The sequence below is a fragment of the Macrobrachium nipponense genome, chromosome 24 (genome assembly GCF_015104395.2).
Source record: "Macrobrachium nipponense isolate FS-2020 chromosome 24, ASM1510439v2, whole genome shotgun sequence".
In the NCBI taxonomy this organism is placed as follows: Eukaryota; Metazoa; Arthropoda; class Malacostraca; order Decapoda; family Palaemonidae; genus Macrobrachium; species Macrobrachium nipponense.
In genome coordinates this window covers 16736218-16757674 of record NC_061091.1, presented here as the reverse complement: position 1 = coordinate 16757674, position 21457 = coordinate 16736218, and the positions used below count along the sequence as shown (strand labels likewise).

Sequence of the window (21457 nt, the reverse complement as noted above, 5' to 3'; positions counted from 1 at the left end):
TGTGACATATGAAAGCCCCATACAAACTAAAATAAGCATGTGACGCTTTTCGTAAAAATGATATTGTTATTGTACAATAAAGTTTGTTCGTACTTACCTGGCAGATATATATACGTACTATAGCTGTATTCTCCGAAGTCCGACAGAATTTCAAAACTCCCGGCACACGCAGTGGTTGGCCAGGTGGTAGTACCCATTCCCGCCGCTGGGAGGCGGGCGTCAGGAACCATTCCCATTTTCTATTCAGATTTTCTAGTGCCACTGTCTCCTGAGGGGAGGTGGGTGGGCACTTTGATTATATATATCTGCCAGGTAAGTATGAACAAACTTTATTGTACAATAACAATATCATTTTGTTCATGAAGCTTACCTGCCAGATATATATATATAGCTGAATCCCACCTTTGGATGAAGGGGGAGACAGACTCGGATTTGGGAAACAATTTCATGTAGATGATTGATATCTTGGTTCCTTACCTGTTAGCATGGCTGACTTCGTGATTACCGTCACCCAAATCTGCTTCTGCTTTACTAGAGACTCCAGCAAGGTAGTGACCTGTGAAGCTGTTGAGTTCTAGAGGATCTGTCAATGGGGGCGTGACCACAATGCAACTAGATCCTACATTATAGACATTGAATTCAGGTAATGCATTCCTAGAGGTGCCAGCAAGGACGTGACCTGTGTAGCTGGTGCGCTCTAATGAACTGTCACGGGAAGCGTGACCACAATATGACAGATCATATAGGTGTTGTTTAGACACCGAATTCTGTTTATGCTTCACTAGAGGTGCCAGCAAGGACGTGACCTGTGTAGCTGGTGCGCTCCAGATGATCTGTCAACGGGTACGTGACCACAATGTGACAAAAACATTATACCCTACTATGAGGGTGAAGCAAAAACATTACCACCTGACCTAGCCTATCTGGTTAAACTTCGTATAACCTAGGCTAACGAAGGGAAGTCCGCCCTAGGCGGCCGACCCACGACCACAAAAAATAAACACCTATATAAATATAATAAAATAAAAAATAAAAAGAAATAAAATTAAAAAGTCCAAACTAACATATTATTTCCTATATGATAGGAGGAGTGCTACTTTCTGTCCCCAATATAGTGTCTGCGGCGACATATGGGCCCAAAGAGTAGCAGTTCTCATATGCAGTCCTCACCTCCCGAAGGTAGTGTGAGGCAAACACTGAATTACTACGCCAAAAGGTCGTATTCAAGATGTCATTGAGCGCCATGTTCTTTTGGAAGGCTACCGTAGAAATAGCCCTCACTTCATGCACATTCACCTTCAACACTTTCATATCACTGTCTTCACAGGATGAATGCGCTTCCTTGATGGTGTCCCTCAAGAAAAAAGCCAGAGCATTCTTTGACATTGGTAAACTTGGCTTCCTGACCGAACACCACAAGTTGTCAGAAGGACCTCTACAATCCTTCGTCTTCTTTAGGTAGAATTTGAGAGCCCTGACAGGGCACAAAACTCTCTCTGGCTCGCGCCCAACGATTTCGGCCATCCCTTTAATGTCGAAGGTCCTAGGCCAAGGGTTGGACGGATTTTCATTTTTTACCAGGAACGTTGGGCTCAAGGAACAGACCGCGTTATAACCTTTAAAGCCAACATACTTGCTAATCACTTGAACTTCACTGACTCTCTTCGCCGTCACCAGAGCAGTCAGGAAGATAGCTTTTCTAGTAACTTTTCTAGTAACATCTTTCAGGGAAGCCGTATGCATAGGTTCGAATGGACTGGACATGAGGAACTTCAGAACTACGTCCAAGTTCCAAGACGGCAGCCTGGGTTGCTGAACCTTCGTTGTTTCAAAAGATCTCAAGAGATCGTGAAGGTCTCTGTTGTCCGCCAAGTCCAGGCCTCTGTGCCTAAAGACAACCGAAAGCACACTCCTATATCCCTTAATTGTAGAGACTGCAAGTTTCAGGTCCCTCCTCAGGTATAGTAGGAAGTCGGCAATCTGGCTCACAGAGGTCATGGTGGAGGAAATGCCGTTCTTCTTGCACCAAGTCCTGAAGACTGTCCACTTCGATTGGTACACTGCGCTGGATGAAGGTCTCCTTGCATTGGTGATAGCTCTCGCCACTGACCTAGAAAAGCCTCTCGCTCTGGCCAACTTTTGGATAGTCTGAATGCAGTCAGACTCAGAGCGGGAAGGTTTCTGTGGTACCTCTCGAAGTGGAGCTGTCTGAGTAGATCTGTCCTTACTGGAAGCGTCCTTGGGAAGTCTACTACGAAGACCATGACCTCTGTGAACCAGTCTCTCGCAGGCCAGAACGAGGCGATCAAAGTCATTCTCGTCCCTTCCGGCGCCGCAAACTTTCTCATAACTTCCCCTAGGATCTTGAATAGGGGAAAAGCGTACAGGTCCATCCCCGCCCAGTCCCAAAGATGGGCGTCTATCACCACTGCCGCTGGGTCGAGCACCGGGGAGCAGTACAGTGGAAGCCTCTTCGTTCTGGACGTCGCAAAGATGTCCACGAGCGGACGTCCCCATAACCCCCACAGCTCTTGGCATACCTCCTGATGCAGAGTCCACTCGGTTGGCAGAAGTTGACCTCGCCTGCTGAGGAGATCTGCCCAGATGTTCTCTACTCCTGCTACGAACCTCGTAAGGATCGTGACGTCTAGTGCACTTGCCCACAGCAAGATCTCCTTTGCCAGAGCAAACAGGGACCGAGAATGTGTTCCTCCCTGCTTCTTCAAGTACGCCAGAGCTGTGGTGTTGTCTGAATTGACTTGGACTATTCGATGAGAGACTTTTTCTTGGAAAAACTGGAGTGCTAAAAAGATGGCTGCCATCTCTTTTAGGTTTATGTGCCAGGACACCTGTTCCCCTCTCCAGGTGCCCGACACTTCTTCCCCCCCCTAATGTTGCTCCCCACACCGTGGTGGACGCGTCAGAGAACAACACTAGGTCGGGGCTCTGAAGCTTGAGAGACACGCCCTCCGACAGCTTCACTGGATCTAGCCACCATTTCAAGTGATGTTTTACCTCTCCTGAGATTTCCAAGATCACATCCAGATTCTTCTTGTCCCTCCAATTGTCCTTGAGAAAAAATTGTAGCGGTCTGAGGTGCAGTCTCCCCAAGGAAACAAACTTCTCCAGCGAGGAAATGGTCCCCAGCAGTCTCATCAATTCCCTCACCGAGCCCGATTCTTTCGTTAGGAAGGCTGACACTTTGTCTAAGCCTTGCTGCTGATGTACCTGGGACAGAAAAGCTCGAAAAGCCACTGAATCCATCTGAATCCCCAGATACACGATGGACTGCGTTGTTATCAGATGTGACTTTTCGAAATTCACCAGTAGTCCCAGGGACTTCACCAACGATAAAGTTGTTTGAAGATCCTTCAGACACCGCGTTTGAGTGGAGGCACGAATGAGCCAGTTGTCCAGGTACATAGAGACTCTGATATTCGCAAGATGAAGCCACCTCGCCACGTTCTTCATTAAAGCCGTGAAGACCATAGGGGCCGTGCTCAATCCGAAGCAAAGCGCCCTGAATTGATAAACTGTCCCTTTTAGGACAAACCGAAGATACTTCATCGACTGTGGATGGACGGGGACGTGAAAATACGCGTCTTGAAGGTCTAATGACACCATCCAATCATTTGGTCTTAAGGTCCCAAGAACTGACTGAGGTGTCTCCATCTTGAATTTCTGCTTCTGTACGAACCTATTCAAACTGCTCACATCCAAGACTGGTCGCCAACCTCCCGACTGTTTCGGCACCAGGAATATCCTGTTGTAGAAGCCTGGGGATTCTAGGTCTACAACCTGTTCTACCGCTCTCTTTTCGAGCATCTGCTCAAGCAGATCGTAAAGGATCTGTTGCTTCTCCTGATGGTAAATAGGGGATAAATCCTTGGGTGTCATGCACAGTGGGGGAGGCTTCAAGAAAGGAATCTTGTACCCCCGCTTGATGATGTTGAGCGACCAGCTGTCCGCATTCCTCTCTATCCAAGCTTTTGAGAATAGTCGAAGCCTGGCTCCTACTGGTGGCCGAAGGATCGCTGGTTCATTTTTTACCTCTGAGTTTAGCAGAGACTCTGCCTCTGGAACGTGTACTTCCTCAAGAAGGTGTTCTCGAGGAAATTCCACCTCGAAAGGGCTTCTGCTTCTTGAAAGCTTGTGTCCGTGCAGACGTCGAAGAAACAACCGTACATTTCGCAGACTGAGCTAGGAGGTCTTGGGTAGCCTTTTCCTGTAGACTGACAGCCAGATCTTTGACGATAGCCTGGGGAAAGAGATGGCTCGAAAGAGGAGCATACAACAATTCTGCCTTCTGAGAGATAGAGACCGCCTTTGCAGTAAAACCACAGTAGGTCGCTCTCTTCTTCAAAATTGAAGTGCAGAAGTGCGAGGCCAACTCCTCCGAACCATCCCTGACGGCCTTGTCCATGCATGCAAGCACGCTGGACAGCTCCTCCAGGTTAATCGAATCAGGACTACGCGACCGGTTATCCAAGACCCCTAAACACCAGTCCAAAAAATTGAAGACTTCTATCGTACGGAAGAGTCCCTCAAGATGATGGTCTATCTCAGAAAGGGTCCAGGGTACTTTCGCCGTCGACAAAAGGGATCTCTTCGGTGCATCTACCAAGGTAGCGAAGTCACCTTGGGACGAAGAGGGAGCTCTAAAACCTATCTCCTCCCCTGTCTCGTACCAAAGACCTGCCTTGCCTGTCAGTCTTGAAGGGGGCAGAGCGAAAGTGTTCTTGTTTCGGGCTTTTCTTGACTCCATCCAATTCTGAATTTTCTTAAAAGCCCTTTTTGTTGAGAATGAAGTCGCCATCTTCAACAATCCTGGAGTCTTGATGGCCTTCGACGATAACAATTGTGAAGGAGGCGACTGAGGGGCCTCAGGTTTAAACTTTTCTTCAAAAGAGGCTCGAAGCAATCGAACCAAGACCTGGTAATCTGAAGACACTGGTGTAGAAAATTGTTCTTCAATTATTTCCTTCGATAAGTCTCCTTCATGAGATTAATTACTATCCTCTGAATCTCGGCGAATGTCTGAAGAAGCATTACGTTGTGCGTCCAGCTGCGCCTCACGCCTGGCGTCCAGCCGAGCGTCACGCTTGGCATCCAGCCGAGCGCCCAGCCGAGCGTCAGGCCTGGCGTCAAGTCTCGCTGTCGCCTTAACGTCGTGCTCTCCAGACCCTTGTGCACAAAATCTCGAAGGCGAAGTAATAGGGGAAAGAGCGGGGCAAGGAGAATGAGAAGGAGACTGCCTGGATCTCTTGACTGGCAGCTTATCATCCTTCCTCCTGTGACGTGGCTTTTCCTCTTTCTCTGCAACCAACGAGGCAAGTTGATGTTGCAAAGCCTCAATCCTCTTCGATTTAGGGCTGATCCTGTGAGAAGACGAGGGGCGAGGGGAAGCCCTCCTGCTTCTCACATGGGCCGCCACAGGTATATCCTTAGCGCAACCAGGGCACTCAAAAGCATTGTCGTCAAAAGACATCCTCTACGGCGACGATCGCAAAACAGCAGAAGAGAAAGGACGTGAAGCATCCTTCTCCCTGAGACCAAAGGTGACGGCCGCCTGTGCGACATCTTGCATCTTTGCTCTCTTTTGCGGCGGAAAGACTTCAAATTGTTCTGGAGACGACCGCAAAACTGAGGGAGCTAACGGATGTGCAGCGTCCTCCTCTGAGGAATCAGAGACGACGCCCGACTGTGCGACATCTAGCGTCTTTGTTCTCTTCAGAGGGCGCGATCGCTTCCGAAAGCTCCAACCGCTGCGAGGGGAGGACATTTCTGATGACGAAAAACACTCTTTCAAGATCCGTTTACGAACTTTGGAAGCCTGGGAAGCGCCCCCAGGCCTTGCCGAAGGGACATCAGATCGGTTGTCCGACCCCCCTTCTGCAACACTCGGGGCATTATCACTACACACCACTGCACTATTAACACCTTCTAATGCGAGCACTTTTGATTCCAGGCAACGCAAAGATTCAAGAATCATTGATAGGGTATTACCCTCCACAGACACCAATGTAGGGCCCGAAGGCATCACAGGTTTTGGAGGGATAAATTCTACTGGATGTGTAACTGGCGTTACACTCCTAGAGGAAGACCTCCTTACCCTATCTCGTTCTAGTTTACATACACATGATTCATACGCCTTCCACGCAGAATCAGACATACTTTCACACTCCTTGCAGCGATCATCAAACATACAAACATGTTTCCTACAATTCGCGCACACTGTGTGGGGGTCTACCGAAGCTTTCGGTAGCCTCACCTTGCATTCTTTCACACAACATACTCTGGCGCTAGTCGAACTAGATCCAGACATCTTAAGTTTAAGGAAAAATCAAGCCAAATTCAAAACAATCCACAATTAGCGTGTGCCTAACCACCGATCCAAATCAAATAACCAAAAATCAATCAGGATACTCAAGTAGCCAAAGAAGTTAAAAAATCCAATGACGGAGGTGCTGAAAACAAGTGTTGACAGTACCGGCGACAGAGAAAATCTGAATAGAAAATGGGAATGGTTCATGACGCCCGCCTCCCAGCGGCAGGAATGGGTACTAACACCTGGCCGACCACTGCGTGTGGCGGGAGTTTTGAAATTCTGTCGGACTTCGGAGAATACAGCTATATATATATCAGGCAGGTAAGCTTCATGAACAAATATGTTTTCAAGGCAGTTTTGAAATCCAATATGGCGGCTACCGTGTGGATGTACAGGTTCTGATCAGTGACGACAACCATCTTTCCCAGCCTTCCCAGCACTCATTTGAACAATGCTAGCGTATATATGTAACGTTTATTGATCTTACTCAAGATTGCAGTTGTAATCGGCACAATAAAACAACATTTTGTTGCCTATATTAGTGAAAGTATGAAACTTTTTATTCCCGGGGTCATGGTTTGAACTGAATTCATTCTTACCTTGTAATCGGTGGTTTTTATCCTTACTGCCATCACAACTGAAACTCCACAGTGCTTATTTGATTGTTATTATACACATTTTGGTCTCAATTCACTCCACATTGAACTTTAAACAAGTTGCTATTCCTGGTTCCTAAGCGCGCGCGCCACAAACACTGTTACGAACAGCCGACGACAAAACTGTAAAGTTTTATTCCCTAAATTGTTTACTTTACTCGTTATTTAGTTCAACTTTACTTTATTTAAAAATGTTAATTTAATTCATGTATATTATCCCTTTTTTACAACCAAATTACCCCAAAAAATTAGATACAGTGGTCCCCCAGTATTCGTGGGGGATGCGTACCAGACCCCCCCGCGAATAGTTAGAATCCGTGAATGTTTGCAACCCCTATAAAAACGCTAAAAACAGCCTATTTTGTTAGTTAAAACTTAAGAAAAACCACTAAAAATTTTCATACTTGGTTTTTTTAATAGTTTTATCACAAAATGTGCATTTTATGATGAAATTGATAACAAAAACCAGGAATTTGTGGATATTTCTCATAGAAAAATACTGCAAATGTGCGAATTTTCCGCGAATAATGCAGGGAAACGTTCCCGAGAGAAATCCGCGAATGTTTCTAACCTTTTTGTACATCTGGCTGCCGAAAACCACAGAGGAACGACTACGGATAAGTGGATTACATATATATTTTTTTTTTTGCTTTTTTGTTTTTGCTAGCACTTTTCATTGATTTAAGTCTATATTAGTATTTTGAATTATTATAAACTGTTTCCATGAATTCTAGTTGTCATAGTAATGCAATAATGATAAAATTGCTTTAATATTTATGTATATATACTTCCAATACATAGCCTAATTTCACCAATTTCAACGTTTTGTGTGTAGTCTTATACCCAGTTTAGAGGGTCAACACATACCGAATGGCAACAGAGAGAGAGAGAGAGAAAGGAAGGCGAAGGAAGAAGGACAGGGGTGGCGGTGGATGGGGGGGAGAGGGTAGGTGGAGCTTTTTACGCGTGTTCGTATCCATTTCTGCATAACGGAGTTTTTGTCTCTTGGTACAAGGACAAGTGTCGTTATTCTTTATGATTAGTGATTCACGATACCCTTATAAATTACGGCACTGGGTGTAATGCACTATAGTAAAATCTCATTCTGATACGAGTGTTCGTTACAGAAATAGGTATTGCCCAAAAACGTGCTTGCACTGTCTCTGAAACCCATAGTAGGTATGCTGCTTAGTTGTCAATCAAGTTTTTTGTAATCAAGTATTTTTTATAAGCTAGCTATTGAATAAATTTGTATTTTTCTCAATCAAAACATATGCCCCTCAATGCTAACTATCCTCTTTTAACGACTTTCTGGTCATTGCAAATTCGGCCCCATAATTTCTTATGATGCGAAAACAGAGGCCCAGGGACCGAAAACGATTGCGTCACACTATGGCGATAATCCGGCCGTAAAACATCTTCATATATCCATAAAGTAAATAATAAAGATATATATGCGCATAACGATTATAACAATTACATGAAGAGCTGATAATCTGCATGAATAACTGGTAAACTGTTCTGCAAGAAAGTTGAGTAAAGCAATTATTTACAAGAGGTACAAAAGTCAAGATGTCGTGACGTCATAATACAGGACTTACAAGAACGTTCTAATTCCAAAAAATAATTACAGTAGAGACCCGGTTCATGACCGTATTAGAACTCGACATAATCGGATTTCGCCACTAAATTTCAACCAATAAACTTTGTATCTGTTTTCAACCAAAAAACCAGTTTCCGACCCCCGACCATATGATGTTTGTAAACAAAACTGTTTTCGCCAGCTGCCGCTAGTGGCGTCATCCAGTGCTACCAAATGTAAGCATAATTTCATGTTTTTTAGCATAATTTGACCCAAGAATTGGAGCTTAGCATAATTTCTTTCACACTTAGGGTTCTAGTACAATTTTAGAATGTATTTTCACTAAAATTTTAAAATAAAATGCAGAAAATTCCTCAATTTCATACACAGCTATAGTGAATGTATCTTCAAGTGAAATTGCCTCAAAAGCAGCACTAACAAATGAGTTAATTGCTAAGTTTGAACCCAACTAAGGAATGTTAAATTTTGTGAATATAAATAAATACCCACAGTGGCATGACAAACAATCAGTAAAGTGTTAATAATGTTTTTTCTTCATGAGTAAAGAATTACTTTTTTTCCTTTTTTAAGTTTTATTTTTTTCAGTAATCAAAATTTTTAATTGATGTCTGAAGTGATTTTACACAATTTTCAAGTATTTATTCATTGTGTATGTGATCTATTAAAGAAAAAGTGTTTCAGTGGCATGATAATGATCAGTAATAAGTACGTATGTTTTTCTTCTTGAGTAGAGACTGGTTTGTTTGTTTACCTTTTTTTTTTAGTTTTAAGTTTCAGGAAATATCAGTAAATAACAAAATGTTATATTTGAAGTAATTTTTCACACATTTTCAAGTATTTATTAATTGTTTATGTGACCTGTTAAAGAAAAATGGTTCTGAGTGGCATGATAATGCTGCAGTATAAGTAAAACTTGTTGTTTTTCTTCACATTTGTATGTGTGATCTTCACACATTTGTCAAATAGTATAATAGTGATTGCATATCAAATAGTGTACTAGTGATTGCGTATGTGATCTATTAAAGAAAAATGGTGTTTTATTACGAGTTTCCTAACATCATCAAATATTAGTTATAATTATTGTCTGTTCGTCACTTTTTATCATTTCACCTAATATATAAATGTTTTAAATTTCCGTTACATCGTTGTTTTAGCTCAAATGTATTAGAGAAATGAGATAATGATAGATTAATAGCATAATTCTGGCACAATATTGCACCATATTTGGCATAAATTCTTGCTTGGACCGACTAGCATAATTTAGCAAAACGGTTGGTAACATTGGTGACGCCACTCAGTGACTCAGCATTGTTTAAAGTCGCAACTAATGTTTACAAACATTCAAACATGTGTCGTGTCTTGTACACCTTGCGCGCATTTCGTTTGCTTTTTCGGTGGTATCAACGTAGACATATTCTAAAACCATGCTCACACTTGAGACGCGCGTTTCAGTAGCAAATGCAATACGTATTTAAGTGTTAGGTTTGGAGTGAAGGCAATGTTACGTACGTAGGTTACATGTGCGGTTCGGTAGCGAATGCAATCTTTAAGCTTTGTTAAGCTTTCCGGTAAAGAAGGAGTTAGTCATAGTTTATATCAGAGAAGCTACTATGCCATATTAAGTGCGTAGTAATCAAGAAATTAAGAAGAATCTTTTATGTCGTACTGTAATACGTTAATGTTTACGTGTAAGATTTGGTAGTGAAACCAGTTACATACGTAACATGTTCGGTTCGGTAACAACGCAATCTAAGCTTTTTAAGCGTGCCGGTAAAGAAGAGGTTAGCCTTAGGTTAACTCAGAATCCGCTACGGTATACATTAATTATAGAAATTAAGTAGATTCTTTTATGTCTACTGTAAAAATACGTCATTGTTTACGTGTGAGATTTGGTAGTGAAACCACTGTCACATACGTAACGTGTGCCGTTCGGTAGCGAACGCAATCTTAATCTTTGTTAAGCTTGCTGGTAAAGAGGAGGTTAGCCTTAGCTTAAATCAGGAGAAGCTGCTATGGTATAGAATAATTATAGAAATTAAGAAGATTCTTTTATGTCTACTGTAAAAGACGTCAATGTTTACGTATGAGGTCTGGTAGTGACACAGTTTACATATGCAACGCAGTGCGCGGGTAACGAACGCAATCTGTATGCTTCGTATAAGCGTCCTCGTAAAAAAAAAAAAAAACGAGGTTAGTTAGCTTGATATTAAACTCAAGAGATGCTGGTACGTAATGGTATAGTAATTAAAGACATTAAGAAGATTCTTTTACTTATGTGTACGTATATATGTACCATGCAGTACCATAATAATTGTCAAAGTCCAATAAGCTTGAAACCAGCCCTGATATTGGACAATTTGCCGTAAAAGACGCACCTTTTTTTATAAGGACTTTATGAAACAAAATCGTTAGTATCATAACATTACATTTACTGAAAGATAATTTTCAAGCGATTTTGTATACAGTATTGCAGTCGACTCCGTAAAAGATTTACCATAAATTAATATCGAATGTAAATGTTTCTAGGCTTATAGCGAGATATGGTTTCTTTACTACCATAGTCCCCGATATAAACCACCAGGGCTGCGCTATGGTTTGTTTACATCCTTAAATGCCGACTTACTGTAGGCAAATTTTTGCAAGTTTTTGATAAATATAGATTGGGTTTAATTTTAATAGTTTATTAATTTACTGTAATAATTAGACTTGCTTTTCAATGCTTTTATTATGTTAGCAACACGTTTTATGCCTACCCATACACTACGTTCTACTTACTATTTACCTAGGTAGCCTATGGAGCTTGGTCAACAATCAGTTGGACACAGGGTAGTTTCTTTTATACTGTATATTACACATTTAAAATTATAAATATACGTTTAACATGATATTTATTTAACTTTTAACTTATTTATTTAGTTGTAAGTACATGTAAGTATTGTATAAAAAGGCAAGGTTAGGTAATAACTGATGGTCAAGAACGGATTAATCCATTTTCAGTTATTTCTTATGGGAAAACTTGATTCAGTTCTCGAAATAATCGAATTTCGACGCTCCTTCTGGAACGAATTATCGTCGAGAACTGAGGCTCTACTGTACTTAAATTTGAGTTACTTTTTCAACAACAATATTTTCAAATTAATCATCATAAATATGTAAAATTTTGATGTTTTACTATTTATTTATAAAAAATTATTGAAGTGCACTCTTCGTCGTCTTCTTCTACCAAAACAGTTGTTTACTCGGTGAGGGAAAGTTTTCCGATTGTTGTGATGAAAGTGCCCCAGCGTCTGTGGGTACAAGTGGTGTGCGGATTTATCACAGGAAATGGTTAGTTTATTAACACAAGCGACTCCGTAAACATCGAGATGGCGTCAATCTTCAAAATATTTAGAGTTGTAGTAAGTGTAAAAATGTTGAACGCGTTATGGTGAGATTTGCACTACATTTGACACCCTTTTCACTACCCTCTGTTTAAATCTTAAAATTTGGCCTTACCTACTAATTTCTAACTTTGGAGAAAATACTTACTTCGAAAGGAGAGTAGAGGTCTTTAGCTCAGATTCTCACCAACAACAAGTCGCAACTGATGCCCATCTCCGATGTCAGGACACGTTATAATGTACTTTTTTGAGGATTGTTCACGCTGATCGTACATGGTCAACTCCGTACCCTGCGGTTTTTTACCCTAGGCTACTAGGCTAAAGGCTACCTTCCTGGTTTCTTACCATTTTGTACTTTTCAAGTGGCGTTGTCAACAGGAGATTTAGTCACAAGAACACCTCATACTTAGCAGCCTATTCGATGGAAATTAAACAATAATTCTTTGGTGTACCGATAATGTCCGTCAAATCAATGACAAATGATATCCAACGACACTTATCAATACCATAGGAACTTGAAGTTTCATTTCTTCAAGCGAGACTAGTCGAGTCGTATTCGTTTTGAAAAACAAACCAGTTTATCATTTGGGTACGTTTCTTGTAAAAAGTTGGGATTCCTCTGATGTTTAAAGTGCGTAATATACGACATGATTGCTATTAAACTTAATATTTATCAATACCATGCAAAAAATCTAAATAAAATACAGAAATACTGTTTTAAATATGCCTTAACATTTTCTCTTGACATGTGAAAACTCGATTCCGAAGAAACAAACCCACTGAAAAATGGTTGTTTTCTTCATTAAAATGTTCTTATCACCATATGTCGGGAAAATAACAATCCCACCTGTGCCACACTTCATTCGTACATTTTTTCATTATTAGCAAGGTACGGAAAATAATACTAAATAGTCATTATTTTCTTATTTAAATATATTTTAATATAATAAAAATCCAAGTTTTACAGAGAATAGTAACGAATTAAGATTGCTTATTATTCCGCATACCTGGCACCGCCGCATAACATTGAGCCAAGCCCGCCAGCATTTCCACCATTTTCTCCCGTAGAGATCATGAGTCTTGTTTTACTGAGTAATGTTATAGCCTGGGATGCTCTGTAAACGTAAGTACAAACAGGAAGTCTATCTTATCTTGATCTTCCTTTTATTTCCACAAATGTGTAGTAGAAAAAGTAGATTAATAGCCACTCGGTTTTGGGCATATTTTTGGGACAGGTCATTTTGGTTGGTATTCCTGGATGTGGATTATGGCTGGCAACTGCACCGATTCCCGTACCACAGGGCAGCCACTCGACCCTCTGTTGATGGACATGAAATGGTCCCACTGGGAGAAAAAAAAGTGCCCCAAATTAAACTATACCACAATACTTCACCTCTTCATGTCTGAAGTTGATGACGTATGGTAGTCAAGGACACGTATCGTCATTGACGTGAACGAGCACTCTCAAGATGGTTCCGTAAAAGGGACAGAACTAGGAAACTTTATTTCGTAACGTCAAGCTGTACTAGGCTAGCTGCCCTAATACTTATACTAGTATGCCGAAATTACATGTTATGAACGCATGATTTTTTTATTTTGGACAGAGACCGACATCCAATGTTGTATACTAAAAACTGTCCTTATCCTAGGCCTGATCAGAACCTACGTAATGAATCTGCTCAAGCCGTGATGTTGAACCTAAATCATTTATCATACCTAGTAGATGTTTAGAACTGCCCTGCAAGTGGTTTCTGTTTTCACCTTTAGGTATGCCAAACCTCTGCGGTTTGGTTTGACCCGTCAACAGACTACTACAAGTTGAATGCAATAGGAGATTTTGACGAAAAACAGTATGATTACCATGTATAAAATCACAAGTACGTATTGGGGTTGTGTTGGGGTAGGAAAGGTGGGCGGGGGGCGACATTTAGAACAAATTTTATACAATTTTCCGTTTTGAAGTAGGGTTAAGTATACATAGCCATGGTCCACAGATTTGCAAGCTAGTATCCATGAGAGCTTTGGTAAAATCACTAGGATTTCAGGGGTGATACTTATGTGCTTATTTGTCCCCCCCCCCCCCCCCCCCCCCCCCCTCAAAAAAAAAAGGAGAAATGCAAAGTGATGGGTTATGGTTAGTATAAGCCTAGCTGATATGTTAGAAGGAATATATTAACCTAACCACACCTCAAGCGCTGTGCCATAACCTGGCCTTGAGACCTAAACCCTATATTCTAGCTATATTCTTTATGCAATTTAAGAGTAGAGACTAGGTTAAGGGTGTCCCTACACAATACATATTACTGATGTCAATAAGATTGTCTCAATACTTACTGAGTCAATATTTTGGCCTCAGACCATATTTTATGGTCACTACCAAGTTTTCTAGCAGAGCTCATAAAAGCAATATGTCTCTATCAGATACTGCTCCTGTTTGAGTACCCTTGTTGTTTTGGTTCAAGAATAAAACCCAAAGAAAGCATCTGGATGTAGGACTGGTACAAGAGGAGAGGTTATTGTACCCACGGAAATCTATTATCACACCTAAGATTTAGTTTTTCATTGTTTATATTGAGTAATATATAAAATTACTTTTTTTTTGTGGTTGTATTTTGCATGTTTTCATCTCCTCAAAAATTTTAAGGTTACTAAATGATTGCCATATAATCATGGTGAATGAAGCCTATAAATACTCATCTACGAAGCCAGAATCCTCGTTATCATTTATATTATTAATCAGTTCTGCAGGAATTTCCTGGTCTCAAAGAAATGACATTTCCTTAAAGTAATACAATGTTGATTCATATACGTCATCAGAGCTTGCGCCTGACTTTTTCAAATCCCTTATCATTTTTAGTTCTTTCCTAAACTTTGTCCTCAACAAATTAAGCTGCTGCTTTACATCTTGTGGATAACATTTGTCTCATATTTCCCAGGCAATATTGCGTAGTCCTCCCATTTCTTATTTCCGTGCTTTCACCTTCCAGAGAGATGGCATCCCTTTGTATAAGCAAATCCATTCTATTATAAAACATTCAATTATAAAACCCCTCTCTGCTTCCATGAAACTTGGCTAGCTCCGAACATGTTGTCACTGCAGTGGTAAGGTGAAAAGTGAGGTTTATTGTCAATACCACCCTCAAATGAGAGACTTATTATTGATAACTTAGATTGTTTCAGTACAGCTCTTCAACCTTTCCCCTAGACATTCAGTGGTTTTGACAATAGTAGGTATATTAGTCAATGATATTTACCATGAAGGGCTCCCTACCTTTAACCAGGGTACAGCATTCTGTCAGACCAAAGGGTAAAACCCGTCAAAGATTAGTATATTCACCCAAGATGCTGACTTATGCATGATAGCCACCTTTATTATTACCTGTATCTTAAAAGAAAAGACAGGTTCAATTTCACTTGAACACAAACTTAGCAAGGATGTGCCAGCCTAACTGACCATGCTACTCAAAAGAACATGGGCCCTCCTAACCTTTTCAGTGTCATATAAGGTGCCACAATCTACCTGATAAAGAAGGCTTTGCCCTCGTCTCACCGAACATTTTATAAGTGGAAGATTCAACTTCCCTCATGGCTCACTACTTGTCACATGTAAATGGATAGTCACAACTGGAAATACTGTATCCTGTCACTTATTTGTCAAAAAGTAGAAGTCAGTATTAATTTCATATACTACTCTTACACATTACATGAAGAATATGTCCATTATTTTGGTAGACTGAAGAAAATAATGTTAAATGATATAAACTTGCAAAAAATGTGAAATCTTCATTTGAGTTTTTCAAACTGACAAGAAGTGACATTCATCTGCCCTTCATCTTCAAGAAGCAAGCAGCATGCTGACCTTCCAACCATTCTAAGGCCATGTGATTGGCCACTCTAGTTTTGAAGAGCATCAACACAACATGAGCACCATATATTAAGGGGGGGGGGGAGTTTATCTTCTTTGCCAGTTAGTCAGGCAGATTACCAAGTGGGCGATCTGCTATGAACAAATCAGCTATGAATAAATGACAAATTTTTAATCTATTTGTATTTTTCATAGCTAACAAACCTGAGGTCTTAATGTTAACTGCCCACCTCTAGCCACCCCTCTCATATCATGGGCTGGAAGCAAGTCTGGTGCATCACGAAGTTCCAAGCCCAGTTGATGACCAGCATCCACCTCATATATGCATGATTCCTTGCTTTACAATCTTTGATTGTTTTATAACTGGTTTCCAGCTGGCACTAGAAGATTATCCTATAGTTAAGACCTCAGGTTTGTTAGCTATGAAAAATACAAATTGATTAAAAATTTTTCATTTTGTATATCTACATTTTTCTGTCATTCATCCTGATTTGCTGAGTGATCAAATGAGTGTTAACCCTAGGCCATGGGATAACCTTGATGTTTCCATGTTGGCTGTATACTGATTGATATCCTGACCTGCTGGCTCGTATAGTTGAGGTACCAAGAGAGATTACCTCTTTGTGCAAGGCACGAGTAATTCTGTTGACTTACACAAGAAAGTTCATCACTCCTGCTTCCAAAATGAAGTGCTGGAATTTGCAACTGAGCACATTTACACGTCTTGAGGTGAACAATGTCAGGATTCCCATCTTCATCTTGAAATTTTTTTATATATTTTACACTATTCTCACCTATATTTTTACTATATTTTCTCATTTTTTAAATTTGTATAACTCAAAAGAAAACCACAATCATGTTTGAAGGGTACGTATGAATACACAAACTTATTCTTTGGATAACTTGCTACAGCTTCTTTTGGTTTGTGTTATCACACTTTGTGTTTTTATTTATTTATATTTTACGCTATTCTCATTTATATTTTTAGAGTATTTTCCCATTATTTTATTTTTGAAACCCAAAAGATAACTCTCTCTGGAACATATACCCCATTATTCGCGGGAAATTCCTGAATTTTTTTGTATTAATTTCTTCATAAAATGCACTTTTTATGATAAAACTATTAAAAAAATCAGGTACATAAACATTTTTAGTGGGTTTTTCTTGTTTAACCTAAACAAATAGGCAGTTTTACGTATTTTTAAAGGGGTTTCAACTATTCGCGGATTTTACCTATTTGCAGGGGTGGTCTGGTACACATCCCCATGAATATGGTGGGGGGGGGACACTGTACATACAAACACAAACTCATTCACTGGCATCGAAGAACTTCATATAGCTTGATTTGTTTTGTGTTGTTACACTTATGATTTTCTTATTTATATTTTATGCCATATCATTCATATTTTTACTCCATTTTCTCAGTTTTTAATAAACCAAAAGATAAATCCAATTATGTTTGTAGGGTACCTACATAATTATGTACTTATACACACAAGTAGTAGCAGGTTGGTGTGGTGACGCGGGAAATTTGAAATTGTGCCAGCCGAAATTAGTCTTGAATTAGTAATGGAACCGGATTAGTGATGGTCAACCTGAAGTAGCCTTGTATGTTGGCAAATATGTGACCTATTATCATTTATGATCATTTGTTACTATAAAGAAAATGGTTTATGTATCATTCTACACATTTTGTCTTTTATTACATATTACATACTATTTGTGTATATATACATGTATATTAATATATATATATATATATATATATATATATATATATATATATATATATATATATATATATATATATATATATATATATGATATGAAATGATTTTAACTGTTAATAACTTAGTACAGACTTACCTTGATTTCAGAGAATGGAAGGGTTAACATTAGATGTAACCAACCTGGGGGAAGCTGGTGCGCAGATGATCACATTAGTTGAGGCAACTGCTTTAGAAAGTCCTCAACATAATGTACATATCTTAACACATCAGGTAATGCTTTGTTTATGGTACTTCATGTGCTTATTGTCAGAGTTTGAATATCTATTTATCCTTTGTGCCAAGTAGACCATCAATCAGAATTTAAGTACCACTGTACAATGTACGGATATTGAAACCCTTATTACATGCAGTGGTTGAGGCACTGCTGCATTTACAGTACTACTTAAGTTTTGTGTGTGTGTGGTTTTTTTTTTCTTTAGCTGCTTTCTCCCTTTAATCATGTGTATCATAATTTCCCTTTAGTTATGTTTTGCTGAACTGAATGTCATGTCTGCTTTGATATTTGAGTGCTAGGGCATTCAGGTGATACACTTAGTTACCTTATATATGTGGGGTAGTAACCATATAATTGTAATTAGTATTTAGTACATACTGTATATAAAGGAAAACATCTGAAAAATAAATCAAGAGGATCACTACCAAGCACCTCTATGTTTATTCATCCATTCTTCTTCTTTCCCACTATTATCCCTACATTAAGGGGTTAGTTGCCTGTTGAGCCTTCTCCACTGTCTTTTATCAAAGGCATCATCCTCCACCAAAACACTTCTCTCCATATCTTGATTTATCTTGCCATCTAATTCTCCGTCTCCCTCTCGATCTTCTTCTAACAGGTTCCTCCTAAGCCCTCTTCACTCCCTCCTCATCATCCATCCTCAACACATGCCCGTATCATCTCAACCGTGACTCTTATCACCCGTGTAATCTTAACTAAGCCTGTCCTTATTTCATCATTTCCCAATCTCTCAAGCAGCAATATTCCCATAATCCACCTCCGCATTCCTATCTCTGTTCTCTCTGGCTTTACTTCCTCTTTTCTTCTTAGAGTCCATGAGAAGAAAAGAGGGAGTAAAGCCTGAGCAAACAGAGATGAGAAGGTGGGGCACAAGTTACATCTATGATTTTTTGGGGATTATAAGTATATTTAGTAGATTCAGGTTCATTTATTATACAGTATTATTAGATATGTGTATTCAGATCTATTCATTGCTTTTTAATGTATTGTATAGATAAGGTATTTCTCCTTTTCTCATATGGACTTCGTTCAAGTGCAGACTCTGCTTAATCCTTATGATTTTATGTCAAACATTAGCATAACATGAGTCAATCCATTTTATCTTTTGAGAGTGGATAAAGGTAGATGAGTATTGAGATTATGCAAAAACAAGGTGGGTAAATGTAGATGATTATTGAGATTATACTACAAAAATAAGTTGGATAAAGGTAGATGGTTATTAAGATTATGCTACAAAATAAGTTGGATAAAGGTAGATGGTTATTAAGATTATGCTACAAAATAAGTTGGATAAAGGTAGATGGTTATTAAGATTATGCTACAAAATAAGTTGGATAAAGGTAGATGGTTATTAAGATTATGCTACAAAATAAGTTGGATAAAGGTAGATGGTTAATTTAAGATTATGCTACAAAGAATAAGTTGGAATAACAGGTGGATTGATTATTGGAGATTATACTAAAAAACAAAGAAATAAGTTGGATTAAAGGTAAGATGATTAATTGAAGAATTATTCTACAAAAAACAAATTGAGGTGGATAAAGGTGAATGGTTATCGGAGATTAATTACATACAAAACAATATAGTTGGTATAAGTAGATTGATAGTGTGGATATACAACAAAATAAGTTGGGAATAACAAGGTAGATGAATTATTGAGATTAACAAACAAATAAATAAAGTTGGATAAAGGTAAGATGTATTGACGATTTATTACAACAAAAATAAGTTGGATAACAGGTAAGCATTGATATTGAGATTTACAAAAAAACTGAAACAAAAAATAAGTTGGATAAACGGTAGAAGATATTGAGATTATTCCACCAAAATGAAGGTGGATAAAGGTAGATAGTTATTCGCAGATTATACAAAACAGAAAATAAGTTAGGATATAAAGGTAGAGGTTAGATGGTTAATTAAGATTATAGCTAAAAATAAGGTGATAAAGGTAGATGGTTCGTTATTACGATAGGTACAAAATTAGTTGGATAAAGGTAGATGCGTTGATTAAGAAATATGTAAAAATAAGTTGGATACATTGTAGATGGTTTTAAGATTATGCTACAAAATAAGTTGGATAAAGGTAGATGGTTATTAAGATTATGCTACAAAATAAGTTGGATAAAGGTGGATGATTATTGAGATTATAATACAAAAATAAGTTGGATAAAGGTAGATGATTATTGAGATTATTCTACAAAATGAGGTATAAAGAGTGGTTATTGAGATTATTCTACAAACTGATGTGGTAGATGGTTGATTATACAACAAAAATAAGGTGGATAAAGGTAGATGGTTATTGAGATTATACAACAAAAATAAGACAAAGTAGATGATATTGAGATACTACAAAAAAAGTTGGAAGGTGATTATGAGATTATACAACAAAAATAAGTTGGATAAAGGTAGATGATTATTGAGATTATACAACAAAAATAAGTTGGATAAAGGTAGATGATTATTGAGATTATACAACAAAACTAACGTGGAAAAATCGGTAGATTGGATTTTAAAAGATTAACTACAAAATAATGGTTGGATAAAAGTTATAAAAGATTATTATTGAGATTATACTACAAAAAATAATTGGGTGGGATAAAAAAAAAAAAGTTAGATGATTTTATTGAGATTATACTACAAAAATAAGTTGGATAAAGGTAGATGATTATTGAGATTATACTACAAAAATAAGTTGGATAAAAGTAGATGATTATTGAGATTATACTACAAAAATAAGTTGGATAAAGGTAGTAGATGGTTATTGAGATGCTACAAAAATAAGCTAAGTTCAGGAAGGCTTTTAGGAAGTCGTTTCCTTTAAAAGGTGATGATTTTTTTTTATAGTAGCTTAGTAGCTTATCATGTTTGCACTTGTATATTGCTGTACAATAATCACTTTGTGACAGTGTGTACCTTTTATTTTAATGTGATTTTTCTTGATTTTATGAAGCTGGAGAGGGATGATGGGAACCCTCTCCACGAAGAACATCAAGACCACGATCCCCTTGATCCTGACCCAAAACTTCCACTAGGGAACAGCAGTCCGCATTGCCTTGTTTGTAATGCAAAACTGGGAGTCTCAGCAAGAGGTGCTATGGAGTTGTTTTCTGAAAAGGTAAAACATTATTGCTTTGTTTCAGAAGTGTTTATTAAAAACATTATTGCTTTGTTTCAGAAGTGTTTATTAAAAACATTATTGCTTTGTTTCAGAAGTATTTATTAAAAACATTGCTTTGTTTCAGAAGTGTTTATTTAAAACATTATTTCATTGTTTCAGAAGTATTTATTAAAAACATTATTGCTTTGTTTCAGAAGTGGTTATTAAAAACAAAAGAGTTTATAAAAATATTTCTGGGCTCAGCCGTGTCACTCCCGTGAAATGTGTCTGTGTGACCTATGGGTCGGCTCCCCGTATTTAGGGTCTTTTGATGAGGAAAAGGCTAATTGGAGGGGTTGCTGTGGTAGTGTTTAACACTCGCCCCAGTTTTATACCAACACCTTTTATATAGGTGAGCGAGTCAGAGGCTTCTGACATGTCCAATTTAGCAGTTCTCTGGTATTATAGCAATAGTTTACTAGAAATAGTGCTAAAGCAGACAC

At 38.7% G+C, this 21457-nt stretch overlaps 2 protein-coding genes across 4 annotated transcripts in view; one reads left to right on the top strand and one right to left on the bottom strand.

The window, feature by feature from the left end:
- The window catches only part of LOC135205479 (palmitoyltransferase ZDHHC23-B-like), a 57714-nt gene extending 44601 nt beyond the window's left edge, over positions 1 to 13113 (bottom strand). Inside the window, exon 1 of one of the 3 annotated variants that reach the window (XM_064236182.1) lies at positions 12975 to 13113. In XM_064236182.1, coding sequence (XP_064092252.1) covers positions 12975 to 12989 — 15 coding nt within the window. In that variant the 5' untranslated portion in view covers positions 12990 to 13113. Of the gene's footprint in view, positions 1 to 12312; positions 12766 to 12974 lie in introns of those variants that run through there. The other 2 variants (XM_064236180.1, XM_064236181.1) reach the window with 2 other exon arrangements.
- The window catches only part of LOC135205478 (zinc finger and BTB domain-containing protein 17-like), a 33150-nt gene continuing 24666 nt past the window's right edge, over positions 12974 to 21457 (top strand). Inside the window, exons 1-3 of the mRNA XM_064236179.1 lie at positions 12974 to 13090; positions 17710 to 17832; positions 20808 to 20972. Of these exons, the coding sequence (XP_064092249.1) occupies positions 17713 to 17832; positions 20808 to 20972 (285 nt within the window). The 5' untranslated portion in view covers positions 12974 to 13090; positions 17710 to 17712. The remainder of the gene's footprint in view (positions 13091 to 17709; positions 17833 to 20807; positions 20973 to 21457) is intronic.